This window comes from Melozone crissalis, unplaced genomic scaffold, assembly GCF_028551555.1.
Source record: "Melozone crissalis strain CALT ecotype California unplaced genomic scaffold, PUWL_Pcris_2 ptg000027l_1, whole genome shotgun sequence".
In the NCBI taxonomy this organism is placed as follows: domain Eukaryota; kingdom Metazoa; phylum Chordata; class Aves; order Passeriformes; family Passerellidae; genus Melozone; species Melozone crissalis.
The window spans coordinates 40959790-40973516 of NW_026535805.1; the positions used below are offsets into that span (position 1 = coordinate 40959790).

The following is a 13727-nucleotide window of genomic DNA, read 5'->3' on the forward strand; positions in this document are numbered from 1 at the left end:
TTCCATGAGCAGTGCAACCTTTTTGTGACAGAGAAACCATTTAATTAACCCAAGGATCCTGGATTTGTGACTTTCAATACATCCTTTGGCTACTTTGGTATTTTCACTTGTGAAGAGTTACTCTGCCATGACCCAGCTGTGGTCTTGGCGAGCAGATTTCAGATTGACGCCATTCTGTCCCTACCTGCTTGGGTGAACCCCTTCCACTGTTGTCAGCTGTCCAGTTTCACTCAGCGTGGGCCTTGGGAATGGTGCTCAACTTCCTTTCAGCAAATACACACAACTCCACTTTAGATATGACAGGTGATGTGACAGTGCTCTAACTAATCCCCCTTCTCATGGGCAACATTTGTATCTGTAGTGCAGCTGACCTGAGCAGAAATTCCCATCAGCTTTAAGCATTGCATATTCATGTCAACAGCCCTAGGGCATGACAACTTACAAAGTTCTTGATAAAAAGCAAATAAAAATGTGCTATATAAGAATTTGGAAATTCTTAAGTTGACTACAACACCTCTAGTCTTTGTTAAATAATCAGAACTGGGAATTTATGAGTGTTATTTTCATCTTGTGACCCTGGTGTTTTATTGGTATTTTGGCCATGTAAAACTTCATTTTTTCCACTAGATGGAGCCCTAACTCTGAGAAATGTTCTTGAGAGTTCTGCAAATAGTAGTTCTGGGCTGGAGACTTAGAGTGTTACATTTTCTTTGCAGGCTTTGTTTTCACTGTATATTTTTGCTGAGCAGATGCTAGACGTCAAGCACCGATTTTGTGTGCGTGTGATTGCAGAATTGAGAGTTCGAGGTAATGGGACATTCTTGTGATTTGTCAGACATCAGTGGTCAAAAAGCCACTACAAGAGCAACTTAGCTGTTACCAGAATTAGCAGTTGTTACCTCTGTACTCTATCTTCAGTTCAAGGCAGCTTTATTTCTGCGTGATTTTCTTGGTCGTATTCAAACAGTAAGTCCACCTTACCAATTCTCTTCTGCCCTGTTCCCCCAAATCCTCTAGAACCAGATCTCCCTCAAGACAGAAATGTAGTTTTTCTCAGCCTTCCTGACAGTTCCAATTGAGATTGGAGATCTTTTGACTAGATCAACATTACGGAATATATTTTGTGTTTTGTCATCAATACAGTAGTAGTGCTTTGATGATGCTCCTGCTTATTTTGCTTTTTCATAACCAGGTGCTGGCTGATGGACGTCTGATAAATCGGAATACGACATCAAAGCCAGTTTTGAGTGTAACATCCTAAGAGATGGTGTGAAAATGACCCTCCATTCATGGATCAAGCTTCAGCGTGATTTCACTGCAGATCATTCAAGCTTTCATCTGCTCGTTTCTGTCATACTAATTAGTCATAAATAATGGTAATTAATAGTGATATTCATAATTAAAATGGCATTCTGTTTTTCTAGTTGCCTTATCTAATGGCATAGTTACTGCACGTTGATTTATTGACTTGATTTTGCAGCAAAAATCAATACTCTGCTGGAATGTTGTGTATGAATTTTTGTATGGTAAATTTGGTTGGCATAGGCTTGGCCTGTGAACAATAGAAACACTGGGAACAACAGAAAATAAATTCCTCTGACTTTACTGGTGTAGGATTAAGTGCGTTGTACCCCAATAAAAAACAGTTTTTAATTATTTGAAATTTTTGTTGGAGTATACAACGGCATTTCCACAGCACTGTTCCCACCCCATTTTTGAACAGCCACTTTTGTAAACAAGAGATTACCAGAAACTTTGAAAATTTTAACTTCCTTGGAAAAGTAGTCTCAAAAATATGTTCCTTCAAAAAAACCAGTTATTCGGCTCAGCACACTGCAGTGTGTTATCATACCATGGCCTAACTCACAGTTGGAGGACTCTAATCTTTCTGGCCACATTTTTAGGATGGGGAAAACCTCCCTAGCACAGAATTGTTGACAAGTGTTTGTGTCACAAAGGCTCAAAAGAAGCAATTTCTCAGAGGCATGTCTGTGTTCCCATGGAATGGTTGCTCCTACTGGTGCAAGGGAGAGCCGGGACTGTGCCAGCAGGAGTTGGGTAAGGGGAGGGAACAGCTGGAGCCGGTGGGCCAGGCTGGCACGTGTGAGGATGTGGGCCCTGCAGAATGTGCTTTAGGCAAGTGGGCTGGATTACTTTGTGTTTCCCAGCTAAGATTTCCATGTGTGCCCAGTTCTGTAGTTTGTTCTGCAGGTTTGCTTGGAAGTACAAACATTGTTTATACTTAATCTGACCAACATCATTGAAAAAATACAGACTTGTAGGAGGCAAAATACATTGGTGTTTTTTGACAAGGGAATGTCTTAAAAATAAGATTGTATTCTGTGCAAGTATCAAACCGGATCCCTCCACAATCCATGTAGTGGAAGTAATGGGAAACACTCTGCTGTTTGGGGAGGAAAAGCACTGTATCTTTAAATTCCTCCCCGCGCCCTAGGAAAAGCTGTCCTGTTGGGTCGCAAGGAACATGACTCGGTGCTGTTGGCAGAAGTGAGCGCCTTCTGACTTCCCGACTCCTGCTCACGTGTGCTCAGCGCTCGGCAGGGATTGCGTGGCTGCCGAGCGCCCTTTCACAGCCTCCTCCAGGCAGCGTTAACCCTCGGAATGCGCGCTTGTCTTCCTCACGCTCTCCTCTCGCTAAGCACAAGAGAAGAAGCCGGAGCACCGTCTGACGACAGACTCCCTCTACAGCTAAGCTGATTTAGCATCACATTGCGTCCTGCTTCACAAAGTAAATCCTCAGGTAGCCCCCACCACCAGGCGGTGGCAGCGATGGGGACGGGTGCCGTACAGGGGTGGGAAGAGTGCCCTGGGAGGAGAGAGATGTGGAAAATAGGCGGATCCTGTAGATAAGTGCCCCCTTCCATTGTCCACAGGCACGGAGAGCCCGGGTCACTGCAGTTTTGTTCAGTTTATTCGGTGCATTTGTTTGTTTACCTGGTGTCAGTCCCTTGCTCCTGGGCGAGCTCCCAGCCCTGCAGGACACAGGGAGCGGTGCCTGCTGGTAGCGAGGCAAACAGGGATAACTCCACTGCACCTTGTGGGTGGGACTGGAGTTCTGCGGGACATTCCCCTGGCCCTGCACTTGTAAATATTTCTGCTCAGCCCTGGCAGGGCAGTCACCTTTCTGGCTGATGTGTTCGCTATTGCTAAACGAGGGAGCATTTGCTACTTCCTCCTTCACACTGATGTCTGATTGTGCTTCATGTGACTCAGCCTGTATTTCGTTTGGTAAAAAGGTGAGGCAGAGAGGAAAGGGAGGCTTCCAAGTTACATTAGTTCAAGTATCACTGAGATCTCTCCTGCAGCCTTTAAAAGGCTTGTATTATAGGCTCCTGAATGAGCATGCTGGATCTAGGAATGTGTGTAGAGAAGTACTTAGGGATGAAAATCACCAGATAAAAATCAAAGTTCCTAGTGATTGAAACCCTCGGTCAGCACTACTCTGTGAGAGGACTCTGTGGTATTTGCATTCATCAGCCTGTCTGTATTTTCTGAACCAGCTCTACAGTGACAGTCTGCTGTAGCTGAACACAGCCTGCTCTGATTCCCTCTGCTCAGATAGCTTTTTTCAAATGAGAATAGTGCAAATACTAGAAAGTCAAGAACTGGAAAATGTCATAGGAACAAATGGATTTGAAGCGAGTTGAAGATTAAAAGTGAAGGCCTCTCAATACACAGCATGTTCATGGGGGCAGAAAGGTGTGCAGAGAGGCAGGCATGCTACTGTACTTGGTGAACTAGCCTGCTCTTTTGCTTCAGGCTAGCGAGAGACAGGCAATGAGTTACTCACATGCCTTATTTCAGATGAAAAATGCTATCCAGATTCGTATTTTCTGTTGGAATACTCTTGGAAAGTGATGTTCAGCTAAACAGAAGTGACTGGGAGAGACACTGGGATAAACTCAAGGGACAGTTCTGTTGCTGGCCTGTTGGGTGCATGACATCTAAGAACAGCGAGATGCTAATGTAATTTCTGTGGTCTAGAGAAACTCAGAAGCCACCTGTACATACTGAGACATAGCATAGGAATTGAGGAATACCAAGATACTAGAATAAAGAAGTTTTTTTACCCTGAGTTTTGTCACTCAAAATTCACAGAAGGCTAGCTCCACTGGTGGCAATATCCAGCTGGGTATCAGCTCAGTCCACACAGAAAAAGTCTTGCTGTAATCAGTGATAGAGAAGAGTATAACAACAAAAATGGGTCTGTACTTTCTAGATATGATTTTAATGACTTATTTTTTAACTGGCCCTATTAGTCTTGGCATTGCCCAGCATTTTTAGTTTGTTCAGTTGTGTCATCCTTACTGTGTACTGCAATACTGTCTTATATCTCACACTTGGTTCCAAGGTAATGCTTTAACAGACCTGCAGTTCGCTCCTCCCCCTTTCAAAGTAAACTTTGTCCCCCTTCTCTTTTCTGTGCATGTTGCTTTTGCACTGTTTGTCCAGAGCACTCCAGGAGCTGGGAAGCTGCAGCCATGCTCCCTTCCCAGGCTCTCCTGCCCGCTGTGCTGTTTGCACTCGCAGCCCTTCGGGCCCTCGCCTCCGACACCTTCCTGGCAGCTGTCTACGAGCACGCCGTCATCCTGCCACATGACACCCAGGAGCCCGTCCCTGCCAGCGATGCTTTGGCCCTGATGAACAGAAACATGGATGTCTTGGAAGGGGCCATCAAGGAAGCTGCCCAGCAGGTACAAGGGCTGTCCATCAGTGTTTCCTGCTCCTGCTGACCCTCCTGGCTGTCTGTTGATGGGTGCCCTTTAAACGGAGCCTGTTGTGACAGGGTGCCCACATCATTGTGACTCCTGAGGACGGCATCTATGGCTGGCGATTCACAAGGGAATCCATCTACCCCTACCTGGAGGATATCCCTGATCCAGCGGTGGACTGGATTCCCTGCACTGACCCCTCAAGGTGATTCCTTCTGCAGTGGTTTAGGTGATTTCAACCTTTTATCTGTCTCATGGAGTCTTAAGCAGCTCACATTGAATGACTAAGAACTGCTAGTGACTCTGACATAAGTTTTAATTAAAACTGAGTATGGAGGTAGTTAAATGGTTAAATATATACCATGTCCATGACTATTCAATGCGGGAAACATTAAGATTTTTTTTTTTAATTAGAAACTTTAAGGAGAAATTCAAACAATATACAGATTTTGGGTTACTAAAAGTTGAGGAAATCTCTTTTTTTGATGCCAGAATATATCCTGCTTCTTCTTCTGCTTTCAATTTTTCCACACTATTTTGAATAGAACTGACTGTAAATTATTAACAGTAGTATTTCTTTGATTTTTTGGTTTGTTTGTCTTTTACAAATGACATGTTGAAACAAAAGCACACAAATCATTTTTGTGGACAGCCATGAAGTAGTCTCTGAGCAGATAATAAGAGATGATGAAGTCAGTAATTAAAGTCCAAACTTCTAAATGATAAAATCCCAGGAATTTTTAATCTTGGTTTTCCACAGTTAAGGTTAGATAAAGTCAAAATTGCTAGAGTCTCTGTGCTGTAGAACATGATCTGTCATTCAAGCAGCATGTTTCAGCAGTGACAAACTAAGCTATAGCTGAGGACTGGACTTTAGACTCCTGCAGCATGTAATACGTGTTCAGCTATGGAATTACAGCCGTGGTCTGCCCTTTTCATCATGGCTTTCTGCACTTCCTTGATGAGAGCAGGTTAATGTATCAGTGGGGATATAGTAACTCAGTGCAGGGATGTGCAACTTTTTGCTGAGATATAAGTAGCTAAAGTATACAGTCTTTCATTGAAGGTGGAGTGTGGGGTGGCAATGTGTCTAAGCAGGTCTTTATTCTGGTGCATCATACAGGCTTAGCAGAGGTGATCTGAATGCCTCCTCACTGTTCCAAATCAAAGGTTTCACTAGCAGCTTTTGGGAATATAACACTTGCCATCAGTGTCTGGCTTGCCTTACTCCTAGTGCTGTGTGTGTATCTTGCATGGAGGTCGTCCTTGTGTGGCCCATGCACACCTTGCAAAGCCATAGGCATTGCCACACTATAAAGGGGAATGAATGGCTGCTCTCTTTATGGCCTGGTATGGATGCTTCAGAGGTGCTGCCAGTTTCTGGCACATGGACACTGTCATGTCTTGAAATTAACAGCCCACTGCTCTTCATGTCATGGTTACAGGTTTGTGTGCGCCTGTCTATGGGAGGAAATGAATGCTGTATTGCCTTGACCATATCATCTGCATTATCCCACAGCTCAACCCTGCTTAGTGTGCTAAAGGCCCAGAGCTGCAGCCCTCAGGTGTCAGCATGCCTGATGCTAAAATATTTGCTTGTGTGACACCAAGCTAGTGTCTTCCTCTGCCCAGAGATTGCTCTCCTGCCCTTTTCCAGCCCAAGGATTATCTGTTTACTGCAGAGCATGTTCCAGGTGCTGAAGGAGACTGGCAGGCATGTCCCTGCAGAGGCCAAAGGGAGGTCTCCAGGGCCTACCGCAAGGTGCAGGAAGCAATCTGAGGAAGCACTGCAGCATCTCTGTGTATCTGCCTACCCTGCCATGGCTGCAGGGTTGGAGATGCTGCTGGTGTGCCCTCAGGTACTGTGGAAATGGACACCACTGACAGCACAGGTTTTGTTAATTTTGGTTTTTTCCTTCCTGAAAATACGTTAGATTTGGTCCAGCACCAGTGCAGGAACGACTCAGCTGCATGGCCAGAAATAACTCCATCTATGTGGTTGCAAATATTGGGGACAAGAAGCCGTGTGACTCCAGTGATCCCAGCTGCCCCAGGGACGGTCGGTACCACTACAACACGGATGTTGTCTTTGATGCACAGGGGAAACTGGTGGCTCGCTACCATAAGGTAAAGTGGTCTTGGAGAGACAGAAATTAATTTTCCCCTACTTCCAAAATATCTAGGTTTGGGAAGAGAATTAGATGCCAGTCATTGTCCACTGTCAGAGTTTTGTTTTTCTTTATAATTTAAAAGAATATCTCTCTTGCTATGAAGTGTCAATGCCAAATTTGCATTTGCTGTCATGTTTCTCAAAACAGACTGGAATGAAAAATGATTGTTCTGGTGCAATTTAGTGGCATATGGTTTTGGCTGACTTCCTCAGTTCATTAGCTCGCTACTACTGTAAATTCTGCTGCTTGAGCAGCTTCAGTTTTCAGTGCCAGCTTTTCAGCAGACTACCACTTCATGTTCCAGGATTTCAGTGTTCACGTCCATTTCATCGTAGGTGAGCAGTCTGACTTCAGAGAGGCAGGACCTTTATTTCTGATGCTGTTTTGGCACAGTTTTTGCACAATGGGAATTGTTTCGACATAGCAAAGCAAGTGAAAATGCCAGATGGGTGTAAAAAGAGATAAGGATATTGGTCATTTGCACCAAATGGAAATTCCTCTTTCAGTATTATGTGCCTACCTGCCAGTTCCATCAAAGCTGTTTATGAATTATGTGCTAGATATCCTGGCAGTGTGGGTAGAGTGAAGTCAGTTTATTTAATGCACTTTGGGCCCAATATTTCATCTGGCTGTTTAGAGAAAAGATGCCAAGATATCTATTTGTGAGCAAACTGGGTGAATGAAACACTGATAAAGCAAGTCTGTCCCTCAGCCTGCTATGGCCCAGGTGCTGAATTACAAGTTAAGTAAACTTTAACTTCTTTTCTGGCTTGGTATCCATATTTACTTTCAGACCACCTGGACATTTATCAAAGACTCTTAATAAATATGTATGTGAAGGAAGAAGGTAAATGTTGGAAAGCTGAGGATGTCAAAAACTTCAGTTTTTCTGTTGGCTGAGATCATCTGCCTTTCTCCCATCAGCACAGCCTTTGTTTTTCACTCTGCAGCATCCCAAATACTGTCTTGTGGTTCTTGCTGGTGCTCTGTACTTCAGTGCTTCTGGGCATCTCCACACCAAAGTCACCAATTTTGTCTCTTGGCACCAGATCCCCCATACTTCTTTTACATTATTATTTCTCCTCTGGTTGCATTTGGGTTGTCAGAAATATAAACTAGGTGGGGAGAGTGGAGAGATTATTGTTATGCAGGTGACACCAACAGACCTGAAGGCAGCTGGCTGCTTTCCTAGCTAGATACCAGGGCAGTATGCAATATGCATTCCATATTTTGGGTATGATGATCATATAATTTTAGCCTGATTTGCTACCTGTGAGGGCTTCCAACAGAGATCAAAATTTATCTCTAGTCATTGTGAGCAGCTTTAGGGAATGAATCCAAGACACATGGTTAGTGTGCCTCTAACTGGTTTCTCTATTTTCCTTCCCCTACAGTATAATCTCTTTCTAGGAGAAAATCAGTTTAATTATCCAAAAGAGCCAGAAGCTGTCACCTTTGAGACTGCTTTTGGGAAGTTTGGCATTTTCACTTGCTTTGACATCCTTTTCTATGAGCCTGCTGTGGTCCTGGTGAGCAAGATGCAGGTGGACACCGTGCTCTTCCCAACAGCTTGGATGAATGTCCTGCCCTTTCTGACTGCAATTGAGTTTCACTCTGCCTGGGCTATGGGCATGGGTGTCAATGTCTTAGCTGCCAATACTCACAACACCAGCATGGAAATGACAGGTAACTTCATTTTCACTCTGTGCAAGGATCTTTATAACCATGAATCTCTTATTCCCCGTTCTATGAAGTGATTTTGCAGAGGAATATAATGTATTTCTCTGGAAGGTGAAGAGTCTAGTCACCAAATATTAAAGCTGATGAATCCTGTTCCTATTGGTTTCATAAAGACACACCAAAACTTGTAGTGTTTTATTTTCCCTAGCTTCTTAGGATTATCTTTCCTTTTAATGGCTCTAAATAAGTAGTAGGTCACTGCCCTTATGCCTGAACAGAAATTTTCATGGTTTTTAAGGCTCTTTTCATCTCCATTTATAAGTCTGTGGTTGAATTCCAAACTGTAAATATACTCAAACTGTAAATATAAACCATATATGTGGCTACATTTATTCTGTGAAATGAAATATTTATTTTTATAGCTGTATTTAACACTATTACAGAAAACCATTAAAAACACATGTTCAGGATGTTCAGGCCTGTTGTAGTAACACTGCTAAGATGTCCACGTTTTCATTTTAGAATGTAGCATTGATTTTTTTTACAGCTCAGGTTATGGAATAGTATATTTCAATTAGACCAGTATCTTCACTGACCTGCGTAACCACAGTCTGGTTTTGGGACTGTTCATTTGAAATGCCTGACAGGCTTCTGCAGTGATGGGTATGACAGACCTTTGATTTCCCTCTGTTGCTTGGTGCTGGTCAGCTGTGAATCACTCATGAGGGGAGGAGTTCTCAGCCAGTGTAAAGGGGGCTGGACAGTTACTGTCTCCTTCTGTTCATGGACAGGCCTGTGATACTTGCCTGTGTTGTGTTTTGGATTGTCTCAATCAGTAGCTGGTCCTTTCACATCAATCAGCCAAGAAAAAAGGAATTATCAACTCTATTGCACACAGGGGAAAAGAGAACTGAGGAAGCCATAAATATAATCATAACATAAAGACCCAAACATCCTCTGGCTACATTGAGCAGACCTTCTCTAAGGGAATAAATTATATTCTTCGCCAAAGCATGAGCTCTGTGTACTGAGTTGCTAACTGTCATCTTTCATGAGACTAGAATTACTGTAATCTGTGTAGAATTGTGGATAAGCAATCAGTAGAGACAACTAGAAGGACAACATGATTTTTTAAATTCCTCTTGGACTGACTGTTGTGCTCTCCTCAGGGAGTGGAATTTATGCACCAACTGGAGCCAGAACATACACCTACAACATGAAAACTGAAGATGGTCACCTCCTCATTGCTGAATTAGATGCACACCCTCGTCTTTCTCCTGCCTCCCCACCTGCTGTCAGCTGGAACTCATATGCTTTGAGTGTTGAAAGAGTCTCACAGAATGGCCATGAATTCACAGGAATCATCTTTGAAGATCCCTTTACTTTCACAGAGCTCACTAAGCCTGGGGGGAATGTCACTGTCTGCCAAAAAGACCTCTGCTGTCACTTGAGCTACAAGATGGCAGAGAAAAGAGATGATGAAGTTTATGTGCTGGGTGCTTTTGATGGCCTTCATGTTTTTGAAGGACAGTACTATCTGCAGGTAATTCTCTGGAGGGGGCTATTCCTTTAGGAAGCTTATTTACAGGGAGAAGCCTTCAGCTCTGTGGTGGAAAAAGGGAAGACAATGCCTGTCTTCTGTGCTGGATCCTACGGCACCTTTTGTTAGTAATGGAAAGAAGTTGCTAAAACTTCCAAGTCTATTTGCCTTCAAATCCAACAAATGCAGTAGAGAGGTCTCTAAACCTCCTCTAAATGCCCAGAGTGCACTCACTATTTTGGGGGTGTGCAATATTGGCTAAATTTACATTCTCTTCTGTGAATATCTGCAGTAAGTCTTCTGAATCTCCTCTGTATCACAGAATAGTTAGGATTGAAAGGGACATCTGAAGATCACATAGTCCAATTCCTCTACCAAGGCAAAGTCACCTAAAGCAGATTCCACAGAAACACATCTGGGTGGCTTTTGAATGCCTCCAGAAGGGGAGCATCCAAGACCTTCCTTGTTATCGTAGTGCAGAAGTCCCATACCTTCTGGGTGATTTCTCACAGTCATCTCCTCACAGCACTGACTCCTTCTTCTTCACAGCACAACCAACACACTCCAACTCTCTCTTCACCCAGCTAACCCACCCTTTTGTAGCACTCGTCTTCTTATTGGACACAGCTGTGGCCTGTTAAGGGCAGGCCTGTTCCTAATCTTTGGTGATTCTTACATTCTATCTCCACCCACTCCCTGGGCTGCCTGACCTGATGCTCTGCCACCCTAAATGTGAAAAAGTTCTTCTTCCTTATGTTGAGGTGAAACTTCTTGTGTTTTTATGGCCATTGCTCCTCATCCTGTTGCTGGGTATCACTGAAAAGAGCCTGGCACCATCTTCTTGGCACACACCTTTGAGATATTTGTATGTATTTATGAGACACTTCTCAGTCTTCTCTAGACTTAACAGGCCCAGCTCTCACAGTCTCTCCTCATAAGAGAGAAGCTCCTCATTCCTAATCATCTTTGTGGCCTCAGCCGGACACTGTCCAGTAGCTCCTTTTCTTTCTTGTGCTGGAAGGAAGAGGAGCCTGGGCACAGTACTCCAGATGTGGTCTCACTGTATTTTCATCAAAGAGATGCTGTTAAAAATCAGTTGATCATAGCTATCTATATGAGATGCTCTGATAAGTTAGGGTCAGAGAGATGTTAATTTTTTGTCATTATCCAAATCATAGCAATGAAGCTCACTTAAATGGCTTATGACTTTTAGTGGAAATATTCTCTCTTCCTCTCTTTTAATCAAATATTTGGAAAGACAGTGAGCTACATCCTGGTTGAATTTCCTTAAAGCCATATTTAAAAACATCCTTTGCCGTCATGATTAAGCAGATTATACTTTTTTTTTTAGTTACTTCTATCTGTCAGCATCACTATTTTGTACCAGCTGGTACAGACTCTGGGATATGAGGGGAGGTGTTATCCAGCAAACAGCTCATCTAATACTAGGAAGGTAACTTGAATAAATGCAGTTCTTGGTGAGCCAGGTAGTCTCTGCCAGAATTAAAAGTTCTAGAGAAGACAGGAATTTCTACTCTTCCTTTTTACCTCAATTTTTTTTTCATTTCCTCGGAACTTACACCTTATTTCTCTGCTTATTTGCATTTCAACACAAAACCATATTTACTGATGAATAATACTTCTGAATTTTTGCAAATATGCTTCTATCCCCCAATACCAGACATGTAGAAAAACTCCATCACCTATCAGCAAAACCAGACAACATCCTTCAAATCATTCCTGAATCAGAGGAATGCTAGTCCTAGTTCATATTTCCTCATGAAGACCATAAACACTTATCAGCTGGATAATTAACTCTCATGACAAAGGGAAACAACATTGTGATTCCTACTTTACTCTATGTGCTGCAACTACTAACACAAAACTGTAACCAAAGATGCTAACTTCATCTCCTTGGCCTATATTAACTAGGATCTGGACAGGGAACATCAAATTCAGACTTCCATGGACTACCAGGCCATCTAATGAAGTATCATTAGCAACATACATAATTAGCAGTAAGAGGACCTGGATGTGCACTTGTACATTGTACCCATGTGGAAGACTTTGTTTTGTTTGCCTAAAATTTCCATTCACAAACTCATCTTACTAAGACCTGCGGGGAAAAAACCTTCAAATAAGACAATTGGCAATTTAAAGAATTGTGGGAGGAACAGGATCAGGCTTCAGAAATGAAATAAGGTGCTCTGGCTGCACTTATGTCAAAACCAATTTATTTCAAAAATGATAAGACTAAGTTTATTTATAAAATTATGAGACTAAGTTCTGGAATACACCCAGTCAGAACAAGTGGTAAAAAAATAAGCTACAACTGAAAAGAAGTCACCCAAGAGTTATGAAGAAGATCCTGTGACTATCACCTGCTCTGACGCACATTAGCTTTGATGACACAAGGCACCATCTTGCTAAATACCTTGTTGTCTCCTCCTCCCGACAGATCTGCACTCTGCTCAAGTGCCCCAGCACAAACCTGAGTACATGTGGGCAGCCCGTGGAGACGGCTCAGACCAAGTTTGACATGTTCTCCCTCAGTGGCACGTTTGGCACCAGCTACATCTTCCCAGAAGTGCTGTACAGCGGGGTGCAGCTGGCCCCTGGGGAGTTCGAGGTAATGGGACACCCTTGTGATTTGTCAGACATCAGTGGTCAAAAAGCCACTACAAGAGCAACTTAGCTGTTACCAGAGTCCTCTGTACTCTGCCTTCAGTTCAAGGCAGCTTTATTTCTCCCTGATTTTCTTGGTTGTATTCAAATAGTTAATCCACCTTGCCAATTCTCTTCTGCCCTGTTCCCCCGAATCCTCTAGAACCAGATCTCCCTCAAGACAGAAATGTAGTTTTTCTCAGCCTTCCTGACAGCTCCAAGAGAGGAGATTGGAGATCTTTTGACTAGATCAACATTACTGAATATATGATTTTGTGTTTTGTCATCAATACAGTAGTAGTGCTTTGATGATGCTCCTGCTTATTTTGCTTTTTCATAACCAGGTGCTGGCTGATGGACGTCTGATAAATCGGAATACGACGTCAAAGCCAGTTTTGAGTGTAACACTCTTTGGGAGGTGGTATGAAAAGGACCTTCCATCCATGGATCAAGCTTCAGCATGATTTCACTGCAGATCATTCAAGCTTTCATCTGCTCTTTTCTGTAACACTAATTAAACACAAATAATGGTAATTAATAGTGATATTCATAATTAAAATGGCATTCTATTTTTCTAGTTGCCTTATCTAATGGCATAGTTACTGCACTTTGATTTATTGACTTGATTTTGCAGCAAAAATCAATACTCTGCTGAATGTTGTGCATGAATTTTTATATGGTAGATTTGGTTGGCATAGGTTTGGCCTGTGAACAATAGAAACACTGGGAACAACAGAAAATAAATTCCTCTGACTTTACTGGTGTAGGATTAAGTGCGTTGTACCCCAATAAAAAACAGTTTTTAATTATTTGAAATTTTTGTTGGAGTATTCAAAGCCATTTCCACAGCACTGTTCCCACCCCATTTCTGAACAGCCACTTTTGTAAACAAGAGATTACCAGAAACTTTGAAAATTGTTGCTTCCTTGGAAAATGAAA

The 13727-nt window shown here is 42.7% G+C and overlaps 1 protein-coding gene across 1 annotated transcript; it reads left to right on the forward strand.

The window, feature by feature from the left end:
* Positions 1 to 4625: 4625 nt before the first annotated feature.
* Positions 4626 to 13378, forward strand: LOC128939121 (pantetheinase-like). Its single transcript, XM_054279902.1, has 7 exons — positions 4626 to 4715; positions 4808 to 4938; positions 6668 to 6860; positions 8299 to 8590; positions 9754 to 10127; positions 12583 to 12753; positions 13133 to 13378. Exons 1-7 carry the CDS (start codon positions 4662 to 4664, stop codon positions 13250 to 13252), a joined length of 1335 nt encoding a protein of 444 aa, XP_054135877.1. The 5' UTR covers positions 4626 to 4661; the 3' UTR covers positions 13253 to 13378.
* The last annotated feature ends 349 nt before the right edge of the window (positions 13379 to 13727 follow it).